This window comes from Ascoidea rubescens, assembly GCF_001661345.1.
Source record: "Ascoidea rubescens DSM 1968 unplaced genomic scaffold ASCRUscaffold_7, whole genome shotgun sequence".
NCBI classification, from domain to species: domain Eukaryota; kingdom Fungi; phylum Ascomycota; class Saccharomycetes; order Ascoideales; family Ascoideaceae; genus Ascoidea; species Ascoidea rubescens.
In genome coordinates, this window is record NW_017962919.1 from 105,110 (window position 1) to 119,383 (window position 14,274).

General features: G+C 36.9%; 8 protein-coding genes across 8 annotated transcripts; 7 read left to right on the plus strand and 1 right to left on the minus strand.

Moving 5' to 3' along the window:
* Window positions 1-570: 570 nt before the first annotated feature.
* On the plus strand, window positions 571-942 carry AIM19 (Aim19p; the record flags this gene model as incomplete). Its single annotated transcript, XM_020189437.1, has 1 exon — window positions 571-942. A coding segment is annotated over one exon (372 nt), but the record flags the coding sequence as incomplete, so codon positions are not given.
* A 541-nt stretch (window positions 943-1,483) lies between these two features.
* ASCRUDRAFT_86303 (ribonuclease P Rpr2/Rpp21/SNM1 subunit) lies at window positions 1,484-2,298 on the plus strand (the record flags this gene model as incomplete). Its single annotated transcript, XM_020194922.1, has 1 exon — window positions 1,484-2,298. Exon 1 carries the CDS (start codon window positions 1,573-1,575, stop codon window positions 2,296-2,298), a length of 726 nt encoding a protein of 241 aa, XP_020046940.1. The 5' UTR covers window positions 1,484-1,572.
* A 308-nt stretch (window positions 2,299-2,606) lies between these two features.
* On the minus strand, window positions 2,607-2,759 carry ASCRUDRAFT_35447 (NADH dehydrogenase [ubiquinone] 1 beta subcomplex subunit 3; the record flags this gene model as incomplete). The annotated part of the gene is made up of 1 exon (XM_020190606.1): window positions 2,607-2,759. One exon carries the CDS (start codon window positions 2,757-2,759, stop codon window positions 2,607-2,609), a length of 153 nt encoding a protein of 50 aa, XP_020046941.1.
* Window positions 2,760-3,175: 416 nt separating this feature from the next.
* On the plus strand, window positions 3,176-3,967 carry RSM25 (mitochondrial 37S ribosomal protein mS23; the record flags this gene model as incomplete). Its single annotated transcript, XM_020191805.1, has 1 exon — window positions 3,176-3,967. The coding sequence occupies one exon, from the start codon at window positions 3,176-3,178 to the stop codon at window positions 3,965-3,967; it is 792 nt and encodes a 263-aa protein (XP_020046942.1).
* A 1,454-nt stretch (window positions 3,968-5,421) lies between these two features.
* Window positions 5,422-6,234, plus strand: CTO1 (Cto1p; the record flags this gene model as incomplete). The annotated part of the gene is made up of 2 exons (XM_020189964.1): window positions 5,422-6,040; window positions 6,113-6,234. Coding segments are annotated over 2 exons (741 nt in total), but the record flags the coding sequence as incomplete, so codon positions are not given.
* Window positions 6,235-8,958: 2,724 nt separating this feature from the next.
* ASCRUDRAFT_148885 (uncharacterized protein) lies at window positions 8,959-9,455 on the plus strand. Its single transcript, XM_020189264.1, has one exon. It carries the CDS (start codon window positions 9,038-9,040, stop codon window positions 9,296-9,298), a length of 261 nt encoding a protein of 86 aa, XP_020046944.1. The 5' UTR covers window positions 8,959-9,037; the 3' UTR covers window positions 9,299-9,455.
* A 716-nt stretch (window positions 9,456-10,171) lies between these two features.
* On the plus strand, window positions 10,172-10,841 carry ASCRUDRAFT_76030 (uncharacterized protein). Its single transcript, XM_020193313.1, has one exon. It carries the CDS (start codon window positions 10,513-10,515, stop codon window positions 10,714-10,716), a length of 204 nt encoding a protein of 67 aa, XP_020046945.1. The 5' UTR covers window positions 10,172-10,512; the 3' UTR covers window positions 10,717-10,841.
* Window positions 10,842-13,264: 2,423 nt separating this feature from the next.
* ASCRUDRAFT_148899 (uncharacterized protein) lies at window positions 13,265-13,746 on the plus strand. Its single transcript, XM_020189265.1, has one exon. It carries the CDS (start codon window positions 13,406-13,408, stop codon window positions 13,685-13,687), a length of 282 nt encoding a protein of 93 aa, XP_020046946.1. The 5' UTR covers window positions 13,265-13,405; the 3' UTR covers window positions 13,688-13,746.
* The last annotated feature ends 528 nt before the right edge of the window (window positions 13,747-14,274 follow it).

Here is a 14,274-nt window from a genome sequence, read left to right on the forward strand (position 1 = left end):
GAAGTAATCGCCTTATAAATTGAGAGTGCGTGGATTATGGGCTATTTCATTTCTAACTCTTTCTCAACAGCTGAGAAGAACAAGCCAATATATATATTTCGATGGCTGTGAATCAGCCACCTCCCTCGATGTGATTGGACAAGGCGCTCATGAGTAGCGATGCCACTGTGCATAACCCCCGGTGATGGTATTTCTTATTCAAGAAGGCAAATCTTTGTTCGACTCCTTTCTCCCCAGCATCGCAGAGCAGTGCAGATTTGGCGGGATAGAACGTAAGCCTGCTCCCATTCCGGCTCAAATTCGCCACAACTGTACACACAAAAACAAGGCAGATAATAGCCAATCAAAGCGGGTACCTTGTGTTACGCTTGATGGCTTCCGAAAGGAGAGGCCCCAAGATCTGTGGTCCTTTCATAAGCAACTTTGAGCATGGCTCTGATGAGAGTGTTGCTTCAGTTATCACAATCCAGACAAAACATTCGAAAGATGGCGAAAGATGCTGCTCCAAGTTCTTCTTCTCTAGAAGAGACAGTCACAGCTGTCGCTACCTCTAGCTTCCAAAACCCTCTCTTCCAAAGGGCTTACCAGTACACTGCCACTCCCTACCCAGCATGGTTTTCGTCTGTGTCCATATTCTTAACGCCGTTCATTAACAGAAAGATTCTTTCTCACAGAGTAAAAGAGAATAAAGCTACTACCAAACTCATGATACCTGTTGGAACTTTCAGTTCTATTTTCTATGGTTCTGCGTTTGCTCTTGCAGGCTTTATAATCCAGGATGGAGATGTGACCAATGGTGCTGGTTTCACGTTTGTGTGGTCGACATTATATTTGCTAGTTCATGGAAGGAAGTCACTTGCTGGTCTTCGCTATGGACAGCCATGGCCTTTGTTTTTGGCAACAACTCTTGCTGGAAATGCCATTTTGCATGGCAGGCGTTTTTTCTTTCCTTAGCTCTTAGCTTTTTCAGTTCTTCTGGCTTTAGTCTGTTCAGAAATTTTGTCTAGTATTCCCTCACAGTTGCAATACAGCCCACTATTCTGCATAATGAATTGTAATATTAATGATCGATATATTTTTGGTCGCTCTGTTTGTTTTGATACTCAATTAATTTCTTGAATTGAAGCTTGACTTTGGATTTGGATCTCCAAAAACCAGCCCCAAGAATTATCGTTTTCTCGCCAGCCATTGGTTATATGGTTTTAATGTTTGCTGTGAGATAATCACAATCCAAAAGCTTCTGAACGAGTTAATATGATGATTCAGTTGATCTCTCATATGATTCTTTGCACTTTATTAGATATGAGATCCAGAATCATATTGTTTCTAGAGGTAGACTTGCAACTCATTGCACCCATTTGTTAGCATTCTTCAGCTCTTTCAATCCACTGGTGTTTGAAGGCGAAATGTACTTCGCTGCAGAGTCCTGCAGTGCTTAAATGAACTGGATGGAAAATCTGATTTTTGTTTATTCTTTGAAATTATCACCTTGGGCATCTCCCACAACTCTACAAAAATATAGCTACCATCTCACATTTCTAGAAAACACTCATATTCAATAAACTTATTTCAATGAGTTCTGAAAAGAAATTAGAGAAGAACCATTCTGTTGACTATTTATACTCATCTTCTCATTCTATTTGTTTTAACGCTGCTCTATCAAACAGTTACATTCAGAATTTTTATGATTATTGCGATACAAATAAGATCAATCTCCCAGATCAACTACAATTTAAAGATAGCCAAAATGCAAAACATTTACGATTCTGTGCAAATTGCAATAATATCTACTTACCTGGGGTGAATGTCACAATTCGAGTCAAATTTGACAAAGCAAATCCCAAAATCAAAAATAGAATCCGTCAAAATAAACAAACTAAACAAACTAAACAAACTAAGCAACCGGAATCAAATGTAAAAGTCCAGTCAAATCAAATTATTGGAAAATGGAAACCAAGAAAAAGAGTCCTATCCTATAAATGTACTCTATGTAATCATGAACTTCTAATCCCCCTACTAACTCCAACTTCACAAAAAAAAACAAATTTTATAAAAGAAAATCCTTTAAAATCCAAGAACACTTCAAAAGATCCTAGAGTTTACAATAATTCAAACTCAAACAAAAACATTGATGAAAATTCGAAAAATGCTCCTTTCACTGACAAAAATATTCACCTGGATTCAAAATCATTGACTAAAAAAAAGAGAAAGAAACAAAAACATTCTCTCATAGACATAATTCAAAATAAAAAGTCTAAAAACCAAAAATCCTTGGAGATGAGTGATTTTTTTATGTAAAACATGGGTTCTTATTTCGATTTCTACGTTTTATCGAACTTCCAACAGTATAAAATAATTAATCTAATCATTCCATACCATTTGTTTTGAATTAGAAAAATTTTCAAGAAACTCCAAATGAAAAATTTAGCTGGTGAAAACGATTTACTAGATCTTGTATCTTTTATTTAAATAGTTTCAATTCATATAATTTTATATTTTTTTTAGTCGTGAAACAGTATTTATAAGAAGAAAATTTTTTTGCAGAATATAATCAGTGTTAACGTTGCTCAGGACAAATAAAAAAACCAGCCTTAATAACTGGAAATTTAATGATGTTCATCATGATGATCCTTCTTCAAAAATATCTTTTCGTAAGCACAATAAGCTACGAATAATACACATGCTGTGCCGAAACCAGGAAGAGCACCTTTATATCTATTAGCAAAAGCACCTTGGTATCTCCATGCTTCTCTGTTCATAATTGTAATGGAGGAAAAAAAGTGAAGTTATTCGTTAGAGCTTATTCAATTAAAGAGGGAAACTGGCACAATAAATTGAAGTCGAGACACATACCTTCTTGCCCAAGGATCTGTAGCCATTATGGTGAAAAAAAATAACTTTATGGATTAATTGGTTAATTGATGTTTGATAATCACAGCAAAATAGCTCTGTGGTTGGTTTTTGTTTCGCTGACTATCTGATAGTGAAGAAAGAAACGATTCTTAATAATTCTGGTTACTTCGTTTGTCATTGGCTAGACCGGATATAGATGGATCACGCCTTTTTCAAACCTCTCTTCAACTACTGTAACTGAATTATTTTTCTCTTCCCTCAGAAATCACTCCGAACAAATACTGGGGAAGGCTATTACACAAGTCAGTATTGTTATTTAAAAATGAAACTAGAAAGGAAAGCATTGAATGTTTTAGAAACCGCTTCTCATGCTGTTAACTCTGGCTTACTATCCAAACAACCTGTGTGGATGCCAGTGGTTGCTGCTCATCCTCCATTGAAAGATTTGATCAGAGTACCATACCGATTAAACAAACTATCGGAAAGTAGAAATCAGGACTCAAAAACTAAAACCAAAAATTCAAATTCAGTGTTTAAAACAAATAACAAAGATTTGAAACCGGCTAACCTTTATAAACCATCAAATTTGAATTTCTTAGCAGATGAGCTACGATCATTATTTTACAAACAACATCCATGGGAACTAGCCAATCCAAAATTGGTTGTTGAAAATGCCAATGGTGATGATAATATATCTACCAACTACTCTAGTATTTTGAATGTTGGTAAAGCACTAGATGGAGAAGCTGTTGTACAAAGAAGCCTATATATTAAGGAAAATTCAAAAGATTTGAGTCTTTTGCAATGCTATGATCAAGCAAGATTTGAATTTTACCAGGCGAAAATTCACCGTGAGTTGGCTGCTAATGTTGCCAAAGAAGAAGCACTGATGGCTGGAGCAGTGTTTGGAAAATCCCATATTGAAATTGGTTTTGAACAAGAGCAGAATATTATTACACAATGGAAAAAGGACGCTACCTTCCAAACTAAAGTTTTGGATTCCAGTAAATCTTTTGGAGTCTCACAAAACTCATCTGCAAATAATCTAGAAAATGAAAATAAACAAAAATCAACCGATGAGCCTAGTGATGTATTTAATGACGAATATAGCTAGAAAAATGCATTAAAACAAGTATAATACTGATTAATCTTACTATGGTTATCTTACGTACTTCAAGAAATCAAAGATAATCATAAATATATTTCTTTTTATGAATCCCATTAATTTATCACTGGGTGGGATTTTTTTCACTTTATTTTCAAATAATTGTCCCAACCGAAAAGTAATTTTGAATTCGTTAATTTCTGGATTGAACTATAAGATGTTGAAATAATTATTATTTAGTATATATTCTGTATATAATATTTTATTAAATGTTCCATTTATTAACCCGCTATCAATCCAGATAAGGACCCTTAATTGATATACTGCAATAAAGGTAAACAGAAAGTTAGATGCTTGGTTGAGTGCTTAAAGAGATCACAAACATGAAGGGACAACCATCTTGAATCCTTTCCATTAGTGATATTTTTTATTTGCAGCATGTATTCACAATTGTTATCCACAATTGATATTTCCACTTTATCACCAACCACCAAATGATGCTGCTTGCTTAATGATAGCAATTCCACATCTAGTTTCAGCTGATGGCTGCATCGGACCAACTAATCATGAAACTGCATATTATTGAGAACCATACACTCAAATGACCACTCCAAGTATGGCTGCTTTTTGTGTTGTTTTGCAAAATAGTACAACGTCCAGTATTTCTTGACCTTGTACTCAATGAGACACATCAACTGCTCGTTCTTGTTGTGAACTTTGCTATAATATAGTTCCTTCAACTCGCTTGACGAAAATTCCTTCAAGTATCATCTTCAATATAGTGAGACCAAATCTTTTGTAATTCTGATGGTATTGCTATTCGTAGAAGAAGTCTAAAAACCTATCATTTAAGTGAAATATTATCTGCCAGCTGTTGATCAAAGTGTCAATGGACACAGATGGCATGGATAGTTTGACATATCTTTTTATCAACCCCAACTTTTTATTCATATTATCATCTTGGGAGCTGCTTTAATGGAAGTTTCATACCTTTGAATTGAAAAAGAGAGATTATCAATAGAATTGCCAAAATCAGGCACAGCTGTTATGCTTTAAAAAAAAGTTGAATGTATTTAATGCTAGTAGGTTTGAAATGTTTTGGATTGTTTATATTTGATATGAACAAGTAGAAAAGAGTAATTAGAGTGATAGAAGATGAAAATCTTCAAGAAATTGTTAATAAGAGCCTTCTCTAATAATATTATTAATATATCTGTATCTGGAAATGTTGTTGAGACTGTTCTGTTATGACCTCGAACTACGTTAGTGTTTTTAAAAATATTGTTAGGTTGAGGTGGGATATTTCAATTTGAGGTGGGGTTGGCAAGATCTTCTTTTTGCTTCATCCACGGTCTTTTGTGAATCGAAGCGTACTGCGACCAGTTATAGCAAAATCAGTTTCCTCTCCATCAAATCACAGCTGGAGAATATTCAGTCCCATTCATCAAATCTCCATTAAATCTCTAGATATGAAACCCAAATTTAAAATTACTCCAAAAGTAATAATAATTGATTGGGACGAAACGATAACAAAATATGATACTATCGGCCTACTTGGTTCTATTCCTTATAAAAATAAAATATTAAGCTGCAATTTACCACCATGGAGTCATTTCAATAATTACTACTTTCAGCAGTTCAAGAGTTTCAACGACTCATTTAACGCAAAGCATAAAGTCACATCTACTAAGGATGAAATTTACTATCAAAAACAGCTAAAATCAATCGATCTTTTGTCTATTAATAAAATAGTAAAGAGTAAGGTATTTGAAAATGTTACTGACAAACAGTTTAAAAATTTACTGGATGATATCAAAATAAGAGAAGGATTTTGGGAGTTTATCAATTCATTGATTCAAAATGACAATGAAAACCTTCCAAACTATAAAATAGCAAGAAAAATTATTATTCTTAGTGTGAATTGGTCAAAGCTTCCAATTCAACATGCTTTTATTCAAAATCTAGGTTCGGAAAATTATCACAAATACATTAAAATAATCACAAATGAGTTTGAGTTCCAAACTGTAAATACGAATGAATTGACTGGTAAAATAAATGATTCAAATGAACTTATTAATGTTTGTACTGGCAACTTGGACACGAAAAACCAAGATGGGCATGATATTCGATCGGGCTATGATAAACTACTTCAAGTGATTAAAATTAAAAACAGTCTGATGTTAAAAACAAAGGAGAAGGACATGATGATATACATTGGAGACAGCAGAACCGATTTGTTATCCATGCTAAATTGTGATATTGGATTTATCATGAGTTCCTTTGATGACAAAACTATCAAAAGCTCTTTGTTAGATGTATGTCATGAGATGAATATTGAAATTAAAAGCATCAAAGATATTTTTCAACAGACCAGTCCAAACAATCTGGTTTTATTTAAAGTTGATTCGTGGTTTGATTTTAAAGGTGTTATCAATTGACTATTTGTGCAGATTTCACTGAAGTTTATGAATTGAGAGGGGTAGCACAACTACTTTCAACAACAGTTGATCTAACGTAGCCATTAATTTAAAGAAAATTTGAATCTCCATTGGTTTTGCACCAATTGCATGAATATCTGCAAGCTACAAACTGATGATATCAATTCAAAGCAACCTGTAATACCAACACACACTGATTGAATATTGCTGTGAGCCGCCCGCATGTCTACATTCGGTCCCTCGGTGTGTGTTACCGGTCTGCTCTCGTGACGCTCTGTAATCTGACCCAGTTCCCTATAAAAGGGGCTGGCGATCTCTTCTACGTTCTTTGTTCCGAGATACTTCATTACCTTAACATATTATCAACGATTCGCTACAACAGGTTATAAACGAACTTGTAAATCTTTTCTGGCAAGCATCAAAAAGACTAATGGATGCTGTTAAATTTACTATTTCGCTTTAGGTCATAGGTCATAATGCTTTTCAATTTCGTCCGTTCTTTCAGGCCCTTATCAAAAAGCATTGATTTTTGCTGATGCCGTTGATTTAAGCAATGTTAAAGTTGCTTTTGATTTCAATTTCAATTTGATAATTACTGCGGCACAGGATTCTGCATGATTGAAAAAAGTGGCACTCGATAGGTGGGATGGCCGTCAAATGTTAGGAAACCGAAATTAAATCTATGGTACGGTTGGAATGGAGGGTGCAATAATCAAGTCTAGGTCACGTATATCAGGCAAATAGTTGTAGGCACTACCCAACTCGAGAAAACACAATAAACTGCCTATGGCTTCCTCACAAACCATTTTAAGTTCTGCAAATCCAATCAAGATGCCGATATTTAGAATGAGCTTACTGAGTTGCGCACCACATAGTGAATGAAGACTCCATATATATGCCTTGAATTTTTCAGAAATGCATTGAATCGTGAAAATGTTCTGCAATTCAATTGGATAAGGATGGGCATCACAATGTTAAAGACCCACAGCTTACTGCTTTGCTAAAATAGAAGAACTGAGGCTGTCAACACGTGCATTAATGACATGCTGTTGGTGTCAAAATAAATGAAACGTGCATATTGTTTGTTTGTGCAGCTGGTCCGGCGTGCGTCAAAGCGGCTGCCGCATTTCCGCCTTAGTTGTGGCTATGTTTGATGCTTCAAATGACGATCGATCCTCAGTTCACTTACCATACAAAATAGTTAGCACACTCATGCTGACTGCAAATTGTAGTTTCACTGACGCTGACGCATTTCATATTAGTTGCTCAATCGTTGATTGCTAGGGCATACAAAGTCTATTCTCAAGTGTCAATGATGAATCGGCCAACTCAACTGCTGATGTTAAATTGTTGGCCGTTTACACTTTATAGTTGATGCTCAAATAATTGATGATTGTGGCGCCGCTGATGGCGCGGCGCTAATTTGATTATCGGCTGCTAGTATTTATGCACATTTGGCATTGATGGGGAGACAACAAAAATATTTTGGATGCTCAGTTAACTCATGAGAATAGACCGGCAAAGTAGTTTGAATGACTGGCCGCCTGCTCTGCTACCGATAACCATTACAAGCTGCCTCGATCGTAAGGCGCATTTAAGTGAAGCTGCTGCAAATGCCCTGGGCAGGATGTGCATCATATTTGCCAATTGTAGACTAATATGTGACTTATGTCGTGAAGGAAAAGCATTCATAATTACATTTTTAGGTCCACTTGACCGGCCTCCGCTGCGCCAAACCGCCTCACGCCGGCACGGATATGACAATGCGAGTTGAGGCTGCTCATACGCATTGATATTGAATTAATAATTTTTTTGATTTTTCATGATATCCAATTTTGCTCACAGTTGACTCATGCTTACTAAGAGTGGTCACGCAAATTCAGCACCTTCGAAGTAATCAACTATTACAGCATTAAGCTAATGATTTTTTCAGATCGGACAACGCGTTTGCATCTAAACTGTTCAAAATAATTTCACCAATTTGGAGATGTTTGACTTGGAGTGTCATTGTCATGTACCTTTCTTTAATGTGCACACATTGACCGATGCACGAGATAATGGTGACATATTTTATGTCAGTGTTGATTAAGGCTTCTGAGGCCATTCTGTGATTATTGGACCTTTTCAGAGAGCACTGCCTCTGATAGCTTTTCCTCTTGCCAAGCGTGGCTGTCAGTTGAATAAAGTCATTCAATGATTATGTAGAAGACAAACAAATGCTGTAATATTGAACAGATTTGGATGCTGTGTTATTCCTAAATCCCCGGACAAGTTAGACCATTCTCGGAAGGTGATGGATGTCTTTCGCCAGGTTCCCTGATGCGAAACGTCTAGGGTGACCGGCAAAATGTAGATGTTTCATGATGTGTGTGGTAGTGTCACGTATTGAAGTCATTTTGACAAAGCAGAACAACTAGTTAAAGTAGCGTCGTGTGCGGGAAGTCAGCAAGCAGTTTAATTTGTCATTGGGGTATCCCCGAGTGTGTTTGTGCTATGGGGGAATGCTGGCCTGCTGCTGCGAGCGACCAAAGTAACACTGCAATTACATCGCACAAGTATTTGAAATTCTTCGTCAATGTAGGTGAGGAATATGTTAACATCATTCAAATGATAAGGAGCGGATTGAGTCGAAGAACAAACAATGCAATTTAAAGACTTTGTTGCATCCAGTGATGACAAATATTCTGTTGTAAATGCAATCACTGGTATTGGTTTTGATAATTTCCGAATTGCTGGAACTAACAATGATCATCTAGCAGATCTTAAAGGGATTGTCAATATACTTCAATTGACCGCAAATCATTCAAGAGATGATATAATGAAGATTAATTGTGCCATTTTTGGCCGCTGGTTGATCTGGTTCAATTACAGTGAAACCACATCTAGCGGAATCAATTCATAAAAGACCTTGCCATTCAACGCTGTAGACACTGCTAGTGTTCAACAGGCTTTTGTTAGTTGGCCGTAATTGTAGAATAGGGCCGGATGGCTTCCGTTAGCTGTTCACAGTCAAGAGAGCAACGGATGATGAATTTGCTACATCGAGATATGTTGGTCGAACTTTCTCTCAATTCTATTATATTGATTTTATTATTAAAGTTAGTATAGTGGTGAGATATAACTCGGCTAGGGTTCATCTTGCAGTTGCAGCATCAAAGTCGTGCGACCTTCATCAAATAAAGGTCATAACTATATTTCATCTCCATGTTAATGACGCTAGGACCTCCGAGAAAGAACCTCTTAGATGAGTTAATGCAGAGTATCCCTTGAACTGGCGAGTCCTGCACAAATATTTTTGAGGAATCAATCAGTCTGTTTATTGTTGGTAGCGGAAGGTGCATAATGATCTCCAATTCTTTGAGTTCCAACTAGTTTAAGTTGAATATGGCGTTTTTAATTCGATCTCGAACAAATACTACCGCGTGCTTGCCTTATTAATGGTTGATTTTTTCATTGCCGGATCATCGGTTTAAATGGCCAAGCTCCTTAGATCATATTTATGATCATTGTTGAAAATGAAAAATTATGCAGTAATTACGGGTCTTTTTGTTGTACTTGATGCTGCTCAATGTAACGATTTTATTTCGCAATAATTGAAATCCGATATCAAAATGGTTTTTCAGCAGTGCAAGCTGGATCAATGCTATTTGCAAGGTGCAACAGTATTCATTATCGCATACACGGTGGTGCATGAATCGGATGAAACTCAGTTAACTGATGAAGATCCATCACATCTGAAATCAATTGGAGGATCGTCGGACATTGGTTCTAGTTGATTTCGGTATGATTGTATCTCTGCAGTTTGGAAATTATGTTTATACATTGGTGAACTAAGCCTGATTCACTTAAGTTGTGCCAAAGGTCGACTAACATAGTTTACGTCAACAAATCTACCTGCTCATTACAAAGGAGCTTCATCGGATTAGATAGATAAAATATGAGACTGTCATTTGGGCTGCATATACAAATGATCAAAGGTCAGATGGTAGTTTGACGTTGTTCATCAATGAAATAGCAGTTACTTTGAACATCAATAACCAGGGTTCGGTGGACTTGCTGACTTCAGCAGGTGACTACATTTTGCTTATTGAAGCTCTCAAAGAAGCCCTGTTCCTAATGGAGGTTTTCAAGTTCTTTGGAACAAATGATAATCGTCTAATCATTGATTCTGAGAAGAATTCGGCTATCAACCTGGCTAACCCTATCACGAATCACAGAAGTCCCCAGCATATTTCAACCAATATTCAATTTTTAAACCGTTTTGCAGTTTATTTACTACTTTTGCAACATTGGCTACCGATTATATATTTGCAAATATAATGACCAAGAAGCTGAGCGCCGCAGTGTTCACAGAATTCAATCATTTCTTTGTACGAATGAATCGTCTCTTGATTTCGTATTGTTGATTGCATTTTTCGGGTTCTATGTCAGTACTATATTTTCATTGAAATTTGCTGGTTCGGCTTCAGTATTAATAGCAGCATACACGACCGATTGTCAATATATATTTTCTACAACCGCTAGAAGTTGATTGTATCACGGTGAGATTGTTTCTTGTCAAAACGTGCAAGTTGGTACTGTCACGTACTTGTTGCTGGTGTTAATAAGAATATTTAGTAAATTTGTCATAGTTTCATTCTTGGTTTTTGATTGATTTTAAGTGGGGGACATGATGGCGGCTTGTACGCTGTTTCAACGATCTGGGTGCTCCCCAACAACCAACCTGCAAATGTGCCTAGCTAACGCTTTTGACATATATTACAAAAGAACCTGCAGAATTTGTGTTTTCATCAGTTAGATGAGTTTTTCTAATGCAACACAGCTGCCTGTTGATCAGAACAGGCATTTCTCTCCCTCCATCATCTTTGATTTTAAATGGCTGGGCCTAAGATTTGATCGAATATTACTCCGTCAGTCAGCGGATCCGTGATAACCTTGAAGTCCACTCACAAGTGCTAATTGATTGGCCAACGCAAACGGGGGCTTGCAGCTTCTGTAAATCACTTGACTAGATTGAGTTATTCGTGTGAACTGCTGCTAGTGGGATAGATCAAGCAGCGTCCCGCAGGAGGAGCAGTGACAAATACTGAGGAACCGGATGCGAAGACGCGGGAAACGCACAACAGCCCCCTTAATTCAGTATCCAATCTTCAGAAGATCAGGTCAATCCATTCAAAAGTATTAGACAAGCTGCAAACCACCGTTTGCGTTGGACATACTATTTCCACGTGTGAGTGGGATTCCAGTTCTTCTCAGATCCGATCACGGACGCTGTGAATTGGTTCAGATCCGATGTCCGGCCATTCGAAGTCAAAGAACTTGGTGTGAGAGAGATGACTGATTTAAAGTACAGGCATGCGCCTTGGTTGAGAAAGACTTTTCTAATTTATTAAGCCACATGGACTGAGTGGATCTTTAGTCTTGTTCGTTCGAACCGTTAACTAGCCACTTTGTTGGGTTGCTTGTTTTCAAAAGCCACTTCTCTGAACCGCTGTTCGGGCTACAATCCTGGACTTCTACATGAAATCGGACGCAATTGGAAAGTAAAAATATCACAAATCCAAGTAGCAAAATCTTGAAATGAATACCCAAATTTTGTTATTATGCCAGTTTGAACCTTTTGAAGAAAGAATGCAAATAAGGTGATGCCCTCAACATCTAACAGTTGTAAGAGAACTATAACCACGGTCAGTGAAACATGTGTGTTTTATTAGTGTCTCATAAGCAGCAAGACGTCTTTCAAGCTGTCTTAAGCAAATGAAACCAAAACGAGCAGAACAACAAAGCCAAAAATAACATTAATTCAATCATAAAGCCAATTTTTTATGGGATTTGAACACGGCAGCGCTTAGTGTTTCAGTAATGATTTCCGCACCGTTGTTTGTTATCACCTCATAGAAATGTATCCGGAACGTTGCAAAACCGTCTAATATACTAATATTTCATTTAAGTATTCTTGCAGCTTTTTTGATTGGTGAGATGGATAGCCAAGATGGTAGCGGAATCGATATCACCATAAATAATTTTCTTATCAACATTTGATGCAATATATTTGAAATTCTCGTTTAGGAACAGGTCTTCGATGACATCTTCAGTAGGAAAAATGTATTCAGCTTTTCAAGTCAGCAAGTCCACCAATCCCTAGTTATTGGGGTTCAAAGTAGCTGCTATTTGATTTATGAAGAGCGTCTATCCACCAACAGATTTTTGGTCATCACAATATGCAGCTCAATTATTGTCTCTTATTCCACCTATCATAAAGGATCAAGCACTTTTGTAATGAGCAAGTAATTGTCTTGAAAATAAATATTTTAGTGCTCTTTTGGCACCAGATAAGTGGATCCGGGTTGGTGCACAATGCTATAAGATTAATGACCCAAAAGCAAATGTACTTTCATACTGCAAACAGCTAGCAGCAACGCCGCACTATTCGCCAATTGATTCTGAAAGTGATGATTTTTCAGCAGTTACTCAGAGCTATCAGATTGATGTAGCATCTTCTAGGGGTTAATCATTATTGGTGTAGCTTGCAAATAAAATTGATCAGTCATATCCTGTTGAGTCACTAGACTCACATACCTCTCCGCAGATAGGAAACTTCTGTTGTAGCGCTGAGCAACATCAATCTTAAGCGAACGACCTACAAACACTGCAAGACATTTCTTTTTGAAGAACGAACAACGATACGATTTAAGCAGTCTGCCGATTGCATCTGATGATTTGCCACTAATATATTTATGCAGTTATAATCCTACAATGCACTAGCGTTTGATGTTTCAGAAAATGAACACACCATTTTTATCTGAACACGTTCAAAATCCAAAAAGATTGGAGAGCAATAAGCATATTGTGGTACCAACAAATGGGAGGCTGCTTGAGTCCATGAATTGATCGGTGCAGCTTCAATCCGTTCGGCAGATCCTCAGCATCAACAAATCCAAGTGGTTACTTGTGGCAGATATTACCGTCGATATTACCAAAAAGAAATCGCTGTTGTCAAATCCATTTGATGATTGTTGAACCACTTTGCTGCAAGAAGAGCAAGAAGCCTTTTAACAAGTCCATATCTAATCACTGCGCTAAATGTGTTAGTATATTCAATACATTCAGCATGACAAAAACCTTCAGCATCAACTCTAGATTTGGCCAAATCAACGGGTTTTGCCGGTTGCATTGTGCACTGCTATCGAAATCCAACACTTTTTTTTTCACATGGACGATCAACCGACATGTAAGTATTGCTCTAAACCAATTCCTCACGCTTTTATCGACAAGCCTGTTTGGCGATTGAGTTTGCGGGAGTTGGATCGACTGAAGTTGCTGTAATAAGGGCACCGGCCAAGTTTTCAGAAGAGACCGGTTGATAATTGTATTTTTTGAATCAACAGTAAACAATTTGAGCTCATCTAGTATGTATTCAAAATCCTTCTTATACTCTTTTTGGCTAACTGCACTGCGGCCGTTATCAGTTTCAGTACCGGTGTTTGACTCAGCAACTTGACTATCATCAATAGCGGATTGAACAAATGTTCTTGAGTTCAATTAATTTATATTGATACCATTTTTCTTGCAATCGTCTGAGCTGATGTCATTATATTATTCATCCACATTCGAGTTATGGTTTACTTAATAGTGTGAAGCAATTGCAGCTTTGTTATTTTCGTCATTGGCAGCTGTTGAAATACACACCTTCAAAACCGCAGCAGCAATGGGGTGTAACGGAAATAGCAGATGGAAATGTTTGCCTATTGCTGGTAAATAATCGATCTTTAAAAAGAAATTTGGTTTCAATAAACGACAAATGGCAATGACAACAACACAGCTGTTATATAAAATATACCTTCACCAGTCCTTTCTACTCCTGTTGTAGTAAGAAAA

Coding starts and splice junctions, on each gene's coding strand:
- ASCRUDRAFT_148885 (XM_020189264.1), top strand. CDS start 9,038: ATGCAATTTAAAGACTTTGTTGCATCCAGTGATGACAAATATTCTGTT.
- ASCRUDRAFT_76030 (XM_020193313.1), top strand. CDS start 10,513: ATGGAGGTTTTCAAGTTCTTTGGAACAAATGATAATCGTCTAATCATT.
- ASCRUDRAFT_148899 (XM_020189265.1), top strand. CDS start 13,406: ATGATTGTTGAACCACTTTGCTGCAAGAAGAGCAAGAAGCCTTTTAAC.